Source organism: Mustela nigripes, chromosome 11 (assembly GCF_022355385.1).
Source record: "Mustela nigripes isolate SB6536 chromosome 11, MUSNIG.SB6536, whole genome shotgun sequence".
NCBI lineage: Eukaryota > Metazoa > Chordata > Mammalia > Carnivora > Mustelidae > Mustela > Mustela nigripes.
This window is the reverse complement of record NC_081567.1, coordinates 17,392,675-17,412,023: the sequence shown is the minus strand read 5'-3', so window position 1 is coordinate 17,412,023 and position 19,349 is coordinate 17,392,675. Positions and strand designations below refer to the sequence as shown.

The 19,349-nt window shown below is 54.6% G+C and overlaps 1 protein-coding gene across 2 annotated transcripts in view; it reads right to left on the bottom strand.

Annotated features, from left to right (window-relative positions):
• GSG1L (GSG1 like) overlaps positions 1-19,349 on the bottom strand; it is a 126,983-nt gene that overhangs the window by 15,537 nt on the left and 92,097 nt on the right. For both annotated transcript variants that reach the window (XM_059415066.1, XM_059415067.1), the window contains one exon: positions 8,458-8,625. In XM_059415066.1, the coding sequence (XP_059271049.1) occupies positions 8,458-8,625 (168 nt within the window). The remainder of the gene's footprint in view (positions 1-8,457; positions 8,626-19,349) is intronic.

The window sequence follows — 19,349 nt, the reverse complement described above, 5'->3', positions numbered from 1 at the left end:
CCCAGGTGGCCAGGGACTCTCAGTCCCACCCACCCTGGGTCCCCCCAACCTGCGTTGTGAGGTCCCGGAGGGAAGCGGGGACCATCCAACTCCAGCTCTGAGAACCGCAGGCAGATGTGCCAACAGCTGTGCAGGGGGTGACTGCACGGTCACGAAGCCACCGCCCCAGGGACCCACCGCTTCCAGAATCGGGCTGCAGCTGGGTGCTGACTGTCTTCTGAGAGAAGAGACGGATGCTGGGGAGTGATGGAGGCGGAGAGGCTCCAATGGTTTGCGGGGAGACCAGGGCCACCGCCCCGTCTTCTCAGGAGGACCCCCAAGTACCTGCCCACCTAATTCCTGGGCCAAACGTGGCCACGGCAGGTCAGGTCACCACACACAGGGGTTCCCGCCGGGTCTTCTCTCTGCTGGGACAGCAGCCCCAGCACCTCGCCAGCACAGCCCTTCCAGAACGTTCTCTGTCCCCTGCGGTCTTGTCAGTACCGTCCTCAAAGCCAGCCGCTCTCTCCCTGTCCCTGGGCTGGCTTGTTTCCCAAGCCTCCAGCCACTTCCCGGTAGGAACTGGCAGTCCACAGCCTGTGCATACATCTCCATCTGTCTGACAAAGGACTAGGTGTCGCCCCCCCACCTTAATTTCCAATCTACCTTGGACCATTTTTTTTTTTTAAATAAAATGCAATAAAAATGAGTAACTAGAAAACAAAATGGGGGAAAAAACCCCACATTCGACGGCAAGCCTGGGTGTCTCGGCCATCTCAGCTTTCCGAGAAATCTTTCAAACTCCTACCAAGTCCTGTCCTCTGCGGATGTGTGCAGATGGCTCTGGCTGGTGCTGGCTGGGGGGTGGGGGCCCTTCCTTCGGCCTCTGGCCACGCCCACCTTCTGAGCACCTGCTCCGCCCTCCAGCCTGACGTTTCCTGAGCCTGACCTCGCTCGCCACTCATGGATGGGCCAGTCTGGTTCAGCAGGTCTGGGGCAGGGCCCGAGACTCTGCATTCTCACAGGTTCCCAAGTAAGGCCCACACTGTTGGCCCCGGATCACAGAAGAGCCAGGCACTGGACCCCCGGCTTTAGGCGCACGTGGGGCTCTGCTAAGCTTCGGCCCAGGCGCCCTTGGTGTCCTAGGCTGTGACCCAGGGGACCCAAGCCTCCAGGGGCCTCCCCAGGGTCCCAGCTACACAGGGGCAACACCTAAGGGTTGCCCAGTGGGGTTGGAGGGTGCCCAGAGACCCCCTCGCCAAGTCCCTCCTGCTTCCCGGTCCCTTCCAGCTGGGAGTCCCGAAGGCCATTCCTCCTGAACTGGCCATTCCTTCCAGACGCTCTCCCGCTTCCTTCTGACCGATTTCCACTCAAGGGCCCATCTGTGTTTCCGGCTCTTCCTTCACGCTGCTTCGGCCGGCCAAGGGTCCCGCAGTCTTCACGGGGCCACCTCTCACTTCCGGGTGCTGCCACAGGCCTCTCCAGAGTACGTGGCGATTTCAAAGGACCCCCACGAGGGCAAGGAAGGGCACAGCATCGCTGGAAGTAATGTTCAGGCCGTGAAAGCGAAAACAGGTGGGCGAGAGGGTGCTGTGACTGAACCCGTCTCAGAGGCTAACTCTCTAGGGGACGGTCACAGAGGACAAAGGACACGTTTTGTCCTTTGATTTTGAAAGGACAAAACTCCACTTGCCGTGGAATACAGACTGGAATTAAGAGAAATGCTGGCAAATCAAGGACTGTAAGTAGGAAATTAAGATTCCATAACATCATATCAAATGTGTCGTTCCAAGATACGGGAGATAAATGGATTTTTTAAAAAGATTTTTTTTTTTTTTTGCTCTTCCCTTCTTCTGAGTAATAACATCATGATACGAAACATGTGGGGAAAATAACAGAGAAGATAAACATCCACGCTGTCAATGCCCTCCATGACTTCTGTGCACTTGACTTTTCTCTTCCGTCTCTCCAGAACTGGTTGTTTTTTTTTAAGATTTTATTTATTTATTTGTCACAGAGAGAGAGCACACAAGTAGGCAGAGTGGCAGGCAGAGGTGGAGAGAGAAGCAGGCTCCCTGCCGAGCAAGGAGCCCAATGTGGGACTCGGTCCCAGGACCCGGGGATCATGACCTGAGTCGAAGGCAGCGGCTTAACCGACTGAGCCACCCAGGCGTCCCCAGGACTGGGTTTTTGACTGAGATCTCCAGATACGAGCACCTCGAGATTATTTTCAGAACTGCACGGGTGAGAAATTGTGATTTAGAAAAACAAATAATCCTTAGCCCATGTGGGACCCCCCATCCCACCTTTCATGGCCTCTCTGGGGCTCCTACGATGCATGAAAGACTCAAGACTTGGGTTATCTACAAAGCTCCTTCCTCGGCCTTCGAGGAGGCGGGCACACCTGAGGCGTGGGGCTGTTGAGCTTGGCTTGGGGAACTGGTCACACAAGCAAGACCATGGACAGCTCCAGGCAGCAAAGGTCGCTTGGCCTATCTGACTGGCCAGTGACCTGCCCAAGAGGCTTTTTCCGCTCTGCTCTTCCTCACTATCTCCATCCATCCCCCTGGTGGGGAAGGAAATAGGACAGCAGACATGGGTCCTTGTCCCGTGGGACCTTGCTGAGGAACTACAAGGTTAGAGCTGAGCGAGGTGGGGGACCATTCACGGGGCTGTTACAGGTCAGAGAGGGGTCTGTCTCGCTCGGGGTCGAAGCTGGAGGCACACCTGAAGGATGAAAGCTGGGGAGGCCGGGGTGGGGCTCTCCTGGCAGAGAGGACAGCGGTCCAGTGGCTACCCGCAGGCAGAACCACCTGCTAGGAAGGGAACTGCCAGGGCCCACGGAGTGCTGCGTGCAGGAAAGGGGACCAGGGTCTCGGTGAGGCTAGGAGGTAGCTGGGCCGCACGTGTGACAGTGAGCAGTGTTTCAGGCAGAAAACTGGGGCAGAGGTGTCCTGCGTTAGTAGCACAGTGAAGGGGCAAGGGGCATCCCACTGGGGAGGGGACACGGACGGGAGGGGTAAGGGCGGATGCAGGAAAACCGTAGGGCTCACAGGGGTGTGGCTCGCACGCGCAGGACCATAGGGGGCAGAGGGTCATGATAATAAGCCTGGGTTTGGAGGAGACCATCATGAGTCGGTCCCGGCCATGCCAGGTTTTGGTGCTTTTGAGAATCCAAAGTAGAAGCAGCAAAGAGACAGATGTCTACGGAGTCGGGCGGTCTGGGGTGGACTAAGAATGCGGGAATCCTGGCACACATCGGGCCACTGAGGCTTGTGTCATATGAGGACAGAGGAGGGCCCAGAAAGAGCCCTGGGAGCATCGCCACTTAACAGAAGGGGAGGGAGGAGTGGCCAGCGGGGCCTGGGGAGGGGTGCGTATGCTGAGGGTCAGGGCCCCTGGGAGCTGTTTGGGGCAGCGGGTTGTGCTATGAGAGAGAGGGGACAAAGTGAAGACAGGCCCTTCCAAGAGCGTCCCTACAATGGACTGGAGAGCAGACAGCAGAGAGCCCCCCCATACCAAGCAGGAAGATGGGCAAAGGGGCGTGTCAGGCCCTCAATGGGGTAGGAATCATTCAATCTGTGCCTATCTCCCCGCTCTTGAGGTCTGGCTCCTCCATGCCTGCCTCGAGGCCCCGTGCGGCCGCGTGCGCCCCAGGAAGGAAGCCTGGGGAGGGCCGCTACGCCATGGGTCTCCAGCCGGTAATTTTTAAATTCTCTGGGGCCGCCAGCCCCCACCCCAGTGCTGTGGGAAGATGAGAGAGATCAGAGACTCCGGTCCAACTCCCACTCATAAATCAAACCCAACTGCTCAGACTTTCCTAAATCCACTTGTGTGCTCCCTCTCTGGGCCTTTGCCCGTGCTGCTGCTTGTGCCTAAGAACGTTTTCTCTCACACGCTGCCCATCTGGCTGGCGAACGCCGCACGTGCCTCTGGAAACTTGGCTCAAGGGTCTCATCTCTGAAAGCTCTTTTATCCTCCAGCTGCCCTGGGCTGGGCCTGGGCCCTCGGCCTGCCGTCACCTCCAGGAGACCCCACGATGTCACCTTGCCGTGCTCCATAGATCCCGAGGCAGGGCAGGTGATGGGCGAGCCCGGGGGCCTCCTGGGGAGGATGCTGCCGCTCGCTCCAGCCCACCGACACCATGTGAGAGCGGGGGCCCAGTGCAGCCAGACCGTCCGCTTTCTCATGCGAAGCAAAAACCTTGGCGTCCTAAGGCGATTCTGATTCTTAAAACTCAGCCAAAATTTAAACATTTTTAAACCACCATAGGGACCAAGCAAAGCACGTCTTCGGGCAGGATTCTCCAAGGGCCGCCAGCTTATGGTGTGTGCTGGGCTCCTTTCTCAGGCAGGGAGTGTCTTCCTTGTGCTGTTCAGAGGGAGGTTTCTGGCAGGGGTGTGGGCAGGGAAAGGGGGAGCCCCGGTTTTATAAAGTGAAACTTCACTGCATCATCTCATGTAATCCTCAAAAGAAAACTGTGAGGAAGGGTGCCAGCCCATTTTCCAGCCAGGAAAACAGAGGCTGCAGGAAGGGACATGACCCACCGTTAGCAAATTATGGAGTTAAGTTCAACCTGGTCGATTCCTTACGGAGGGCATCCAAGGTTAAATGAGTGCACGCACAGCCAGGCCCAGGAACAGCCATAGGAAGGAAGCCCAGTCCCGCTCTGCACCGTGGGTAACAGTGTAATTACTATGAAGAGTTAGTAACACAACTTATTGAGCCCCTGAGCTCCTAGGTGCCTGATCCAGCAGAAACCACAAAGACTGTTGTTGTCCACTTTCTCTGGTGCTGTGCACACAGGAGGCAGGGACAAACCAGGCGGTAAATAGATTAACAAGTAAGTTCAGAGAGCGGGACGTCGCAGAGCGAGGCGAAGGCCGGCGATCCAATCCCACAGGCAGGAGGCCACCCAACCTGCCCTTCACCCCCTGGAAGCTCCCAGACTTTCGCTCTCCCACCCCGGCGGCTTCCCCCAGGGAGGCAGGGTGGCTGTTCCCTGTGGCTGTGAAACCCTGCCGGGGTCCAATCCAACAGGTCTGGCTCTCCTCCACGAGTTGTTAAAGCAGATCCTAACATTAAGCATTCAGGAAAGCCGGGTCTGCAAATATTTATCTTTCATTCATTCGGCAGCTTCTGACCCTCCCCTCCGAGGCCCCATTAAGACGTCCTCCTTGGGGATGGCAGGCGGGGGACCTGGGGAGCGCTTAATTCCAGACGTTTCTCTAAGCAGCCGCTCAGAGTCAGGAGTAGGCTCCCCAGCCCCCGGTCCGCACGCGTGCACACTGGCCTCCCTGTGCACACACACCCCTGCATTTCAAAACCCCTGAAAACTGTTCAGAATCTGCCCAGTTAGTCCTGAGACCTGCATAGGCTCCCCCCCAGAGAAAACTCGAAGAGGGTGGCCTGCGGCAGCGGCCAGGCCCTCTCTGCCCCGTCAGCCCCAACAGGGTGGCATCTTGTCCAGAGTCAGGAGCACAGACGGAGAGGCCTGGTGAAGTGGGCAGCAACCGTGGGCACAGCTGGGAGACCCTGCACCCTCTCCCCGGGCACCACACCCACCGTCACACCCTGAGCCCTCAGCAGACTCCCCTCATTCACCCCTGCAAGTCCAGCTCCCTCCTCAGTGCCGGGCAGAGCCTGCTAACCAGTCTCGAGAGGTCACACGTCACAAGACTGTGGCCTGCTTCAAATCCCAACTCTGGCACTTACCAGCTGTGTGACCTTAGACAAGTCACTTTACCTCTCTGTGCCTTGATTTCACATCTATAAAACAGGGGACACAATAGTACCTATGACCTCCCAGAGGCATGGTGGAATTCACTGAGTCATACCTGGAGCAGAGAGAAGGCACCCAATGTCTGCTGTGGTTATTAATACGGTTATTAGATTCCTAATGCCTAAAATGCCATCTCCTAAGCCAATCGTCTTCATCATTACTAAGCTTTCTATGTCACATCAGCAGCAGAAGCAACAGACTCACAGATAGAAAATGCAGTACTCTGCCCAGCACATTACCTGCATTACAAAGTGTGACTTTCCAGGACGCTGACGGCTCTGGGCTCTCCTGCTGGCTGTCAGAGGACACTGGCCCAGACAGGCTTAGTGCCTTGCCCCAAGTCACACAGCAGTGAAGCTACAGAACTCAGCAGTGAACCATGCACTCAGACTGAGGCTTTCCCGAAGTCCCTGCTCCTTCCGCCACCCTCCAACCCCCCAAGGAGGGGAAAACCTAGGCAGGTGAGCCCCTCAGGTCTCTCCCCTGGTGTCTGTGGCTACAGTTTTGGGGACACTGGCCAGTGCAGGATTTCAGCCCTGCTGCTGCTGGGCCACTTGCAGACCTGTGCTGGGAGAGATCCACGTGCTCTGAGCTTTGTGGGGAAGCACCAAAAAAAAAAAAAAAAAAAAAAAAAAAAAATTTGAACAGCCCAGCTAAGCTGAAATGCTCTCCTCAGAGAGGAAGGGAAATAAAATTTGATGAACCTCTGCATAATGTTCAAGTTATGAACGCGTAAAGTGATATTCTGCACATATGCTGAGAACCAGGCATCTGCCCCCACACGGCCAGGGCCTGAGCTGTTAGGGACCGTTCCAACCAGGGCACTGGCAAACAGCAGCTTCTTGATGATAGAGTTCGGAGAGGTCCTGTCTTCTGCCTTGGTAGGACAAGGCTGCCTGCAGATGCCCCGGGTTCTCTCCTAGCCGAGGGGACAGCTGAGGATGCAGTGATAAGGGATGGCTTTAGACATCGTGCTGTGTATACGGCTGCTATATATGGTTCCTAAGCACCTCCTGCGGGTCCTGTCCTATGCCAGCCGTTGCCACCTTCCTGGTGAGCACACTGACCCCAGCCGTGGGCAAGGTGGCCCCGTATGCCCAAGGAGTCCAAGCTTCCCAGCCACAGCTGTCTGGCCCCAGGCTGGACACCTGATCTGGGACCCTAGCGTCGGGGAGCCAGGAAGCTGCATCTGACTGGTGATGGTGAAGTTTGAGCTCAAAGTGTGTGGGGCAGCCGGGCCTGAGGTCTCCAGGGAGAATTCAGTCGGTTATCCAAAGAAAAATAAAAAAGCACCTGCTAGGTGCCTGGCCCAGTTGTAGGAGCTGGGAATAGAGCAGGGAACAAGACCACGAAGCTTGTCCATCCTGGAGCTCACAGCCTGTAAACTCAGACACAACAGGATACAGTCAGGTTGTGTGGGTGCTCTGAAAACCTGGCTGGAGTGCACGGGGCGAATTTAGACCGACTGATTACGGAAGGCCTCACTGAGCAGCTGAAGTTCAAGCTGAGACCCGAGTCAGCCAGCCAGGTGCGTACTCCAATCAAGGGCATAGCAAGTGCAAAAGGCCTCGGGAGGGGGTGAGCTCACGGTGTTCAAAGCACAGAAAGGAGCCCCACACGGCACAGGAGAGATGACGGGGTCTGCAGGAGTCAGAGAGAGGTGCCCGTGTGGCCTCCGTCATGTGACTCCTTGGCTTGAAACCTTTCCACTGCCTCAGAGAGTCCAGGTGCTCGATGCTGCCCAGCTCCGCAGTCTCCTTCCCCCTTTCCTCCTCAGACTCTGTTCATCAGTCCTGACAACCTTTCAGTGCGCTACCACTGAAGGGCATTATTGCATATCCAGTCAGCTCCCCTAGAAGCAGACCCTGTGACAAGGATTTGGGCATGCGTGGTTTACTTAAGAGATGGTCCCAGGAAACATGCTGACCCTCTGCCTGTCTGTCCTTCAGCCATTCTCCGCCATCCATCCATGCAGCCAAGTACCCACCCATCCATGTATGCATGCACACATGCGTGAATTCTTTCATTCATCTATCTCTCCTTCCACCCAACCAACCATCCAACTGCCCACCCAACCATCCATCCATCCATACATACACCCATCCGTCCATCCAGCCACCCACCCAACCATCCAGCCACCCACCCACCCAAACACACTTCCGTACATACACCCAAGCATTCAACCATCCATTCATATATACACGATTGATTGGCCCTTCTATTCCCAACTGGACTCTGAGGACTCAGGGGATCCGATGTAGTCCCTGGCCTTGAGGAGACCTCGTCCTCCAGCAGTGATCAACAATCCCACTGCTGGGTCCCTCTTTCCACTCATTGCTGTAACAGAGCCCAAGAAGAGGACCTTGGTTTGTTCTCGGTATGCCCCTAAAAAGACATGGTTCTCAGAAGCATGGGGCTAACGAGCAAACACTGAGACTCAGTTCTTTCTTCTTGGTTTCTCAGGCTCTGATCACAAGGCAACCTCATATCCCATAAAACACCAAAATATCCCAGAAATGCCAACACAGTGGGGTCCAAACTCTGCCTTACCCAGCCTCTCCCTTCTACCCCACTACACCCCCAGGATGCTTCTGTCCAATCACTCTAGCTTTTGACTGGAGCCCTGTGGCTACTGAGGCCAAACCCTGGGCTTTGGACTCCCAATGATGGCCAGAGGTGACCCCATGTGCACTGACCTCTCCCGGAAGTACTTGATGGCCTCAGGTTCTATGAAGGTCGGCTCCTCCCGGTAGCCCTGCTCAAAGACCTTGCGCTTGTGCCGGAACTCAATGACCGTCTTGGTGTAGGAGTTGAGGGTGGTGACAGAGGCTGCCATGCAGCAGGTAAAGGAGCCCCACGCCAGGCTGCCAAGAGATGAGGAGAGAGGTGCCACAGTGAGGATGGGCAGGGGACAGGAAACTGCCCCCCCCCCCCGCCAGACATGCATTCACCTTGCACAGCTGCCTTCTCTGGGCCACTCTGGAGCAGGTGCTACTGCAGAGAAGACCAAGATGAGGTCTCTGCCCCACTCAGCCTGTGCACTGTGATGCAGACATGACAGCCTTCATTACTGGGCCACAAGGAAAGAGCGAGACCTTCCATCCACAGGGGCCAGACTCAGGGAAGGTCACCAGAGCACAGGTAGGCCGCAAGGGGTCTTACAGGATGAGCGAGAGTTTACCAGGGAGAAGGGCATTCCATGAAGAGGGAAGGGCGTGTGCAAAGGCACGGAGGCACGAGGCAGTGAGGAATAGCCCACAGACTGCCGGAGGTCTGAGATGCTGGAGCGCGGGAGAGTGCAATTAGTTGGAGTTGATGATAAAGAAGAAGCGGCGGGGTGGGGGGGGACCCTAAAAGCTGGTGTCCATGGTGGGTTAAATTACCTCTGTTCATGTTTGACCTTGGGCAAGATGCTTAACCCCCCCGCCCCTTACTCCTCACATCATTTTAATGGATGTAACAACAGCACCAACTCACAACGTTGTTGTAAGGATTGAAGGAGATGGGCCGTCCAAATCATCTCAGACTGCGCCTGGTGCATAGAGCAGGCACTCAAAAGAAGTTCGCTGTCCTTACAACCACCAGCAGCTTCAACATGCTTCCTGCCCCTTCTGTCTGGCTTCATTTCCAAACTCTCCCTCTGCGAGATTAAGCTATCATGACCGTGTGGCGCTCTTCTCCACCCTTCCTCCAAGCACTGCCGGCAATTCTTGGCTGCGCTCACCTGACGTGGATGTGGGGCCAGCCAGAGCTGACAGCAGGAAAGAAGGGAAGGAGGTGTGGACCTAGCAGATCAGGGACCAGGCGCTGGTCTTCTCTGACCCGCTGTCCGTTCTAGACGTGGTCTCCCGCCTAGTTCCTCTGACCAGGACGGGGCAGTAACATTTAGAATCAGGAGGGGGACCTGCCTGACTCCCGTGAGTTACACCCAGCCGGGTCTCCACGTCCATGCTCTCCAGTCCCTGCCCGGATGACGGGTTTCCTCCCAATCAAGGCTCAGTGCTGCCTGCCTGTCTCAGAGCATCCAACCTCCTCTTCTCCGTTGGGTCTCTCAACATCACCGCCAATCCATTCCTCAAGGCCAGGGCAGCCCACCTGCCACACGCACTGCTCTGCTTTTTATCAGCCCCAGGCCACCCAGAAGGCAAGCAAGGGGAAGTGGGAGGATTCAGCCTGTCTCCCAGGGATGCCCGATCATCACCTGTCCCTTATCGACAAAACTGCTAATGGATTCCTTGTTCCTTCGTGATAAGGAGCAAATGTAGACCTCCCAGAAGCTCTCCAGTATCGATGACGGACAGCGATGGGCTCCACCTGGTCCGTCTTAGAGCAGCCCTGTCCGTCAAAGAGTCTGGGAGGTCACCCCGCCCTCCGTGTTCACAGACGACTGGATAAGGGCTGAGCATCTGACCAAAGTTGATCCAATCAGATACTCTGTCCTCTCAGCAATGAAACTCAAGACCAGCTCAAAGTGGGATGGGTGTTTGAACTACAGAGGTGGAAATTCAGAACGCGAGGCTGGAGAACAAAGAAGCGGGCCTCTCCTGGGATTCCCCGACACCCAGGTTGGTTTGGCCTGACCAGTAACCGTTCTGTTAAGGGACCAGTGCTTCCCTCCTCTCAGGCCACACGGTTTGCGTGGAGCTGGCCTCATCCCCAAACTTTAGGGTGATTGCATGGCCAATACCTGGCCAATGAGAGCATCACTTCCCTCTGGCCACAGTCATTGGTTCACGGATGGGCGTGTGACACCCAAGTCAGGCTGATGAGACTCCATCCCGGGACTCTCGGTCCCATCTCTCCCGGGGTGCCAAGCTGGTGGGATTTGAGCCTGGAGCTGCTAGGAACTGTCTTGCCACCATGCAACCTGCTAAGGAGGCTGACTACTTAGCAGAGCCTTGAAAAAAGATCCAGGTCCCTGTGCTGAAGCCATTATCCCTGGACTTTTCAGTTATGGGAGCCCAAACTCCCTTATCGGATTTTTTTCTTTCTCTAAGCCAGTCTGAATGGGGTGTCTGTCATCAGCAACCCAAGTTCCTGCGCAATTGCTCTCTATAAATTCCCTATTTTACATGGCTTAGTTTTAAAAGTGAATTTCGAGTCTTTAGGATCAGGGAGCTTATCTAGGAGCAGGTCCAGCTTCCAAGTCTGGTTACCCGACGAGGGGAGGAGCTTCTCTCCCTGTCACACACCCCTGTTCAGTTTCATCGCAGGCCTCACCACACCCTGTAATTCTCCTGTAGCTTTTCTTCCTATTATTTATTATTCTTTGTTCTTAAATGAAACTTTCTATTTTGGGATAATTATAGATTCACAGGCAGTTGTAAGAAATAACACAGAGAGTTCCACGTACCCTGTACCCAGTTTTCCTCAATGGTAACGTCTTGCGGATACAGTCAGTCCCCAGCCGGCCTATCGACACCAATAGTCAAGATACAGACCGTCTCCGTTCACCACACTCCTGTTGCCATTTTACAGCCACACCCCCTCCCCTCCCAACCTCTAGCAACCAGTAATCAGCTCTTCATTTCTCTTATTTTGTCATTTTAAGAATGTTGCATAAGTGGAATCACACGGCCCGTATTTTGGGGATCGGCTTTTAGCACTCAGTATACTTCTCTGGAGAGTCAACCCAATTTCTGTATCAACCATTTATGCCCTCAGATCAGGCAGTTTCTCCACATCTGCACCAGCATGTCATGTTGTCGCTTTTTTTTTTTTCTTTGAGCGATTCTGATAGCTGTGTAGTAACACCTCATTGTGGTTTTCATTTGCATTTTTCTAATGGCTAATGGTGCTGAACATCTTTCCTCTTGCTTACTTGCCATCTGTTTATCCTCTTTGGCAAAATATCTGTTCATGTTCTTCTGCCCACTTTCTAATCAGATTGTTTGGACGCTGTTGTGGTTTACTGTTGAGTTGGGAGTGTTTGTATGGATCCTAAATACGGGGCCTTTGTGTGAGAGGTGGCTTACAAATGTTTTCCTCGGTCGCTTGTCTTTCCAACCACAGGTCTGTCACAGAGCAAGTGTTTCATTTTGCTGACATGCAAGGTATCAAATTTTCCATTTATGTTTTTGATCCGTTTGATATCAAATCTAAGACCTCTGTGCCTATGTCTAGATCCCAAAGATTTTCTATTTTTTTCCCTAAAAATTTTAGAGTCTTACAATTTGTATTGCGGTCCCTAAACCATTTTGAGTTAATTTTGATACCAGGCATGGAGTTTAGATCAAGATTGATTTTTTTTTCCTTTTGTCCCTGTACGTCCAATAATTCCAGCCACCATTTGTTGAAAAGGCTACTCCCCTCTCCACGGAATGGATTTGCATCTTTGTCAAATGATCAGTGAGGCCCATTTGTGTGGGTCTGTTTCTGGGTTCCTTCTTCTGTCCTATTGATCTCTGTGTATCCCTCCCCCCGACCGCACAGCCTAGACTACTGTAACTACATATTAAATCTTGAAATTGGATAGACTAATTCCTCCCACTTCGAGACTTCTCAAAATTGTTTTAGCTATTCTAGTTCCTTTGCCTTTCCTAATAAATTCCAGAATAATCTTGTCTATACCTACAAGAAATCTTGCTGAGATTTTAATAGGCATTGCATGAGCAGAACTGACTGTCCCTGGGGGCAGGGGTCCTGGCTCCCTGTGTGACCTCCACTGCCACTTGGGGATGGGTGGGGTTTGTTACAATTCCAGAAAAGTGACAGTCGCGGCTCCCTGCTCTGCTCTCACTGCCGCCGGTGATGTGCCTCATGACAGCCTGATGAAGGGAATCTGAGCTTGGCGCGAGTGGGGGCGTCCACCCACAGCCGTTGGTTTGTTCGTGGTTTGTTTTCTGGGATGTGTGACTGTCGAGAGCAGTTGTTGCTAAGTTTTCTGTCTTGGTAGGCTGCCCCTTTCCTGGTCTTGTGGCTACAGAAAGCAGACTTTTGGTGTGTTTGCGTGTGTGTGTGTGTGTGTGCGTGCGCGCGCGCGTGTATGCACCTGCACATACACGGGCATCTTTGGCATTGCCGGGTTGCTGACTTCTTCATTTCCAGCCTGGGTTGCGCCGGTGTCCTGTCTCTTGGTCCCAGGTCAGCCGACTGTCTTCTCTCGACCAGCTCCTTGTTACGCTGGCCTTATGTCTCGTGTTCCAGGATCTTAGGTGTCTTTAGCAGGAGGAATAGGGAGACGTAGGTCTATTCCATCTTTCCAGAAGGGGCAGGCCCGCTTATTTGGGCTTTGATCATCTTCCCACCCACACCAGAACTTCAGTTTCATGAAAACAGAAGCTTTGTTTTGTTCACTGCTCTATCCTTAGCACCTAGAACTGTGCCTGGCACATAGGAGGTGCCCAGTAAATATTGGTAGAACGAAGAGATACAGATATGACCCAAACAGACTGAACGAACAGATATAACCACGTGGGTGGTTGGCCTGGTTTTGGGAGCCGAGAGCAGAGTGGACACTGTGGGGGAGGAGAGGGGAGGGTGATGGGCTGGACAGAGTGGCTGTCAACCTCTTGGTGCTCTGGGAGCTGCAGGGCAGGCCAGGGCGGATGCTGGGGCCAGATCCAGGGATGAATAGAGGCCCTGCTCCGTGGGAAGACTGTTACCTGACCCCCAAGGGAGGCAGCCCTAGTCCTCATTAGGATGGACGGACAGAGAATCAGAGTGCAAGACAGGACACAAATGCTTGGTCTAGGCCACGCTCAGGGCCCCAGAGCTGAGGGCTGCAGAGCTGACAGTGGCAGGTTCTGGGGGCCCAGCCAGTTCAGCCACGGCCAGCAGGCGTCCCCTCCCTGGTCGTAGAGGAAGGGGGAGGCCAGAGCCCCCTGCTTTGGGGGACGTGAGAAAAAGAGAGCTTCCAGCTCCTGCTGAGCACTCTCGGTCTCCCAGCGGTGACAGTGGTGACAGCAAACACACCCTCTCCAGGGGCTCCGTGGGGCAAGGTCCTTCGATGGTCACGGCAGCAGAAAGGCCAGCTAAGGCCTGCAGAGAGGGCAGGCCAGCCCTCGGGCCCCAAGAGAGGGAAGAGGCCAGCCTTCTGTTTCCGCAGGGTCGCGGAGATTGGAGGGCACAAGGCGAAGAAAAGAGGGTAGCGGCCAGGCCATCCGCTTCACGGAGACTGGGTCTCGGGGGCGAACAGAGAGGCATCCCTGCCTCAACCCGGTCCTGGCCCAACCTGCTACTCTGCTGTGTGACCTGTGCCAAACTGCTTAACCTCTCTGGGCTTCTAGCTCTTGTGAAGCTACAACTCTGTGATGCTCTCCTACCCGCAGTCTGCAGGCAGAACGCTCAGGACGGGGGCTTTCTAAAATCTTGCTCCATTTTGATCAAATTCGAAGCAGAAGGACAAAGCGACTAGTTTTCCACGTTCCCGTCATCACCAGGAAAACTGCCATGCTGCCCTTCCCCGCGGGGGCCACCATGCAGATTCCTGCAGGGCCCGGTGGTTGGTGATGCCGGGAAAGCGCAAGGCGGCAGGGAGGGGTAGGGGTGGGGGTGACCCGGGGAGCAGATGCCCCATGGAAAGGGACAGCCACCACGCAACTCCAGCTCCCGGTGCACGTGGCAAGGCCGGTTTGGCAAGGACATAGCTTCTGATAGGAGCCCCAAACTTGGATTTTTACGTAAAATGTTCACCTTTTTAGATGTTAAAAACAAATACGTCTGTTATTTTTTTAAAACACTGTAATTTTTAATAGTTTTTTTTCCCCCTAGATTTGTGCGTATGTGTGTGTGAGAGAGAGAAAGCGATCGTGAGCAGGGGGACCGACGGGGAGGGAGAAGCAGATCCCCACTGAGCAGGGAGCCCAGTGTGGTCCTTGATTCCAGGACCTTGGGACCCTGATCGGAGCCCAAGGCAGATGCTTAACCAACTGAGCCACCAAGTTGCCTGAATCCATCTCTTATCTAACACCTTGGCAGGCGACAAAACGTTTAGGGGCTGGTCTCAGCCCCAGCCCGGGGCTATGTGCAGTTTGCAGCCCCTGGGCTCACTGCGCGTTCTGGGCCTTTGCTCTCTCTGAGGCTGCGTCCTGGTTCCTGAACTGGGCCTGGTAACCCGTCTGTGGGAGTTAGCACGGCAGGACCAGACAGCTTGGGGACCTGAGACACAGAGCTGGGGAAGGAAAAAAAAAAAAAAAAGAAAAAAAAGCCAGGCAGAAGGTGGGGAGTTGGACCTCCAATGGGGTTCCGAGGCTTAGGGCCAAAGGGACAGGAGGGCACCCCCCTCCGGGGCAGCTGGAGCCCAGGGCACAGACGGCAAGGGGCTGCCTGCATGCTCACAGGGTGTCACTGTGTGGACATTCGGGGCATGTGCCTCCCAGCAAGTGAGAGCAGCATTAGCAAAGGCTCAATGTCATTGTCACCACTTAGAATCACTGCCACTTAGGAGCACTCGCTGTGTACCAAGCGCTTTAAGAGCTCGGCACACATAGTCCCTCCAACAACCCTATGAAACACACATTACTATCATCCACTCCAGAGGTGGATAGACTGAGAGGCGGCTGCTTCCCTCCAACAGCAGCATTCATGGAGCACAACCGCTGTGCTAAGCACCGCACTGCCCCGATCCACCGGGTCCCCATCATAGCTCCTCCCGAGATGCCCCTGCCTGGAGCCTCCCCTCCTAAGGTTCATGCTTTTCGAGGCCCCTTCGCCTTGAATCTGACCCCATCACTAGCTCTCGACCGAGAGAATGCACCAGAAGTGACAGAGTGACTTCCGAGGCAAGGTCATAAAATAAACTCGTAGCGTCTGCTCAGATCTCTTGGAATTCTTGCTCCTCACGAGAAGCCGCGCCCGCTGACAGCCTCGCTCAGCCCCCAGACCCCAGCCGGCACCCACAGCCGGTGCTGGGAGGGGCCAGCTTGGACACCCTCCCTGGCCCTGCCCCAGATGATGTCATCGTGGCCAGCGACCCACTGGAGCGTCACGGGAGACCCTGAGCAAGGATGTCCTAGCTAAGCCCGGTCAACGCACTAAACCGTAAGAAACAAGAACCCATTTTTATTTTCGGGTAAGGTGTCTAGATGAAGAGATACAGGACACGCTACTTGCAGGGGTCCCACAAGGAGAAACTCAGGCCAGCCCCATTTTACAGATGAGCATACTGAGGCATGGGGAGGCTGAGTGACCTGGGGCGCGTCCACAGCCAGTGAGGGTCAGAGTGGGGGCTCTGCTCCCATGCGCTCTGATTGCTCTGGCCTCTACCACGCCTCCACACTGTCAGCCTGCAGGGGTCCGGCCGTGCATGTCCGCGGAAGGTTTGAACCAGGCTGTCTGATTCCCAAGCAAGGAGCCTTCCCCTCCCTGTGCACGTGTCTCTCCGGGAAGCTGGTGCCCAACATCAGCTGAGCATCTCCCATCCCCCGCCTGCCAAGCCCCCGAGGCCTACCTGGCTCTGCTGGGTGGGGAGACAGAGGCCGGAGCTGTCTGGCCTCCGAGAGGGTCTCTTCTCTTGTGCCTGGGATGGGGGCGGGGTGGGGGGGGGCAGGGACCAGAATTTTGACAAATGGCCTCACACATATTAAACAAGAGAAATGACACTGCACAGCCCTGGCGAGGCCCCAGAAGTAAGGGATGAAAAATGGGGCTGATCCATCTTGCAGGCCTCGGTGACAAGAAGAAATGGATCAGCCCTAATAGGGGCCGCATGTTGGGCCCCGGCCTTAAAGAAGTCAAATGAGAATGAGGCCAGCCCCGAGGGAGAAGAGGAGGAGGGCAGGAGGCCCGGCTTTCAGGGAAAGAAAGGGTCCCCTGGCTGACACAGCAGACTGGGTTTTGGATGCTAAGTGCCAGGATGGAGAGCTAGAGGCCTCTAGAGAGCCTCCTGTGGGAGGAGGGGCTCAGAATCCTATAACCACTGAAGGCTGTGGGACCCTGGGTGAGTGACCCAACCTTTCTGAGCCCTGGTTTCTATACACGCAACATGCGGGTTTTGCATATGTTAATTGCATATCAGTAATAGTAATATTAGAAGGGCTGGTGTCTGGGGCGTCTGGGTGGCTCCGTCTGTTAAGGACTGGACTCTTGATGGAGGCTCAGGTCATGATCTCAGGTTCATGAGATCAAGTGCCACACTGGGCTCCACACTCATGCTCGGCATGAGTCGGCTTGAGATCCTCTCTCTCCCTCTTTCTCTGCTCTTCCTCCTATTTGTGTGCTTTCTAAACAAATAAATAAAATCTTTTTTTTTAAAAAAAGGGTTGGTACCGGGTGCCTGGGTGGCTCAGTGGGTTAAAGCCTCTGCCTTCGGCTCAGGTCATGATCCCAGGGTCCTGGGATCGAGCCCCGCATCAGGCTCTCTGCTCCGCAGGGAGCCTGCTTCCTCCTCTCTCTCTCTCTCTGCCTGCCTCTCTGCCTACTTGTGATTTCTCTCTGTCAAATAAATAAATAAAATCTTTTAAAAAAATAAAAATTAAAAAATTAAAAAAGGGTTGGTAAACACTTTTAGAAGAGCGCTTGCCATATGTGAAACAGGGTGCTAAGCCCATCTATAAACCGTCTTTGTATCATCCCAGACTCAGAGAGGCAGAATACAGAGGCTGAAGGGGTGGGCTCCAAGGCCAGGCCACCTGCGTTCAGATCCCAGCTCTGCCACGCAGCACCAGCTGGCCTGGAGAGTTGACTTAAGTTCCCTGTGCCTCCGTTCCCTCTCCACAAAGTACACAACCAGAGCTTTGTTAGAATGATGACACAGCAGGGCCCAGTGCACGGCAGAGACTATTACACACGTGCTCCGCACCATCTAGTTCCGATGACCAGCTTCCAAGGTCAAGAGCTCGGGCAAGAATGACCATAAGGAGGGAAGCCCTGGGTGACAGGGAGCCAGAGCCTTAGCTGGTTTCCCTGCGGTGCTTCCACTTCAAGGGATCAGGGGTGGTGTGGGACAGTCTAGGTCCCTTTAAGGCACCTGTCTTTGCAGGGGGCGGAGCCCAGCAGAGTGCGAGGGGCACAAATCAGCAGCCGTCCCCACAGGTCTGAAAGGGGTTCTTTCTGACTTGGAGGTCTTCCTGCTCCACTCTGACCACCTTCCTCCAAAGTCTCTGTACCTGCTGACCCCCGGCCAGCACACTAGCTTATCCCCTCTTCCACTAGCCTGCCCGACTACATTGCTCCCAGAGGGCCCTCCCTGCCTGGGGCTGGGTCTGCGAGCTCTCCTCCGGCGGTCTGTGAACCACCCCCCACCCCACCATCCACAGGATAGCTTATTTACTTGTCTCCATTGCCTGTTACAACAGTGTCTTGGCCACTGCTGTACCCCCAGTACCTAGGAGAGCGGCTGCCCCCAAGTAAGCATGTGGTAAGCGCCTGTAAAATGACTAAGTAGATAAATGGTCCCCAACCACCAGAATGGTCCAGATCTGCAGACCCCAGACATGTGTGGTTGCTCTTTCCAGCATGCATCCCATCTGATAACCCCACCCCACCCCCAAATTTCCCTTAGGGGACGCCCTTCCTCCTCTTTGGACCAACATTTTGGGTGGGGTCAATCTCTCCTCCTTGACCTTGTGACTCGGGCCAGACCAATTAGAGCAGCCCCCAGTCTCCTTGGGGTCTAAATCATTGGTCCTGGGATGGACACATGACTTAAGCCAATCCAGTGAAAGCCATTACCAGGATGTTGGCTGGAAATCCTGGAAAGAAGCCCCATCTCTCTGCTGGTGTTCCCACATTTGTAAAATGTAAGTCTAGAGCTGGGTTTGATGAGTTTGCTTAGGAAAAAGCTTGCTTAGGGAAAAGCTGCTTGTGAATGAAGCCAACCAACACAAAGGGAACAGAGATAGGAAAATGGGGAGGGGAGACCGTCTAAACTCCTGATGAATCATCTGATCACCTGGATCCAGCTGTGCCTGAAGCAGACACTTCTGGTAGTGTCTGGTAGCTCACCCAGCATCCATTCCACCCACTCACCATTTGCAAGTTTTCGTTTTCGGTTTTTTCCTCACTCCAGAGGTAAGTGTAGGCAAGCTGAGCCAATAAGGTCATGCCATTCCCTCAGCTGGGGTGATGACTCAAGACAGAGGCAATGACCTAAATTGGGCCCAGCAGAGGGAGGCTTGGGACTTTAGTCAATGTTGGGGAATGTATGTGGAGGAAGAAGCACCAGCTTCAGGAACGGCTTTCTGACCACCAGAAGGGAAGCCCACCCAGGGACAGGGTTCACATGTGCGGACGATCACAGAGGAAGAGCAGTCAGTCCTGATGATGTCAGAGACTCTGGATCAAACGCAGCCTGAAGTCCATAACACAGATGCACCTTCCACTTACAGGAACTAGCGTATTTCCATGTTGCTTGGAGTAGATTTTTCTGTTACAACACGAGGCACCTTAACTGTTCCTCCCAGACTTTTCTCTAACACACATTGTGTGTTTACACATACACAGGAGTCTATCGCTCATCCTGCCTTTCTTTGGCACACCCAGCTTATCAGACCTCCCGGGGCTCCCGCCACTTGCCAGCTTCCATCCCCACCTTCCCAGAGCGGCCTGTGTGGCAGGGTCGGCAAACTTTCTCTGTAGAGGGCCAGGTAGTAAATACTTCAGGCCTGCGGGCCGCGGAGGGTCGGTAGCAACCACAATCCCGTTGTTG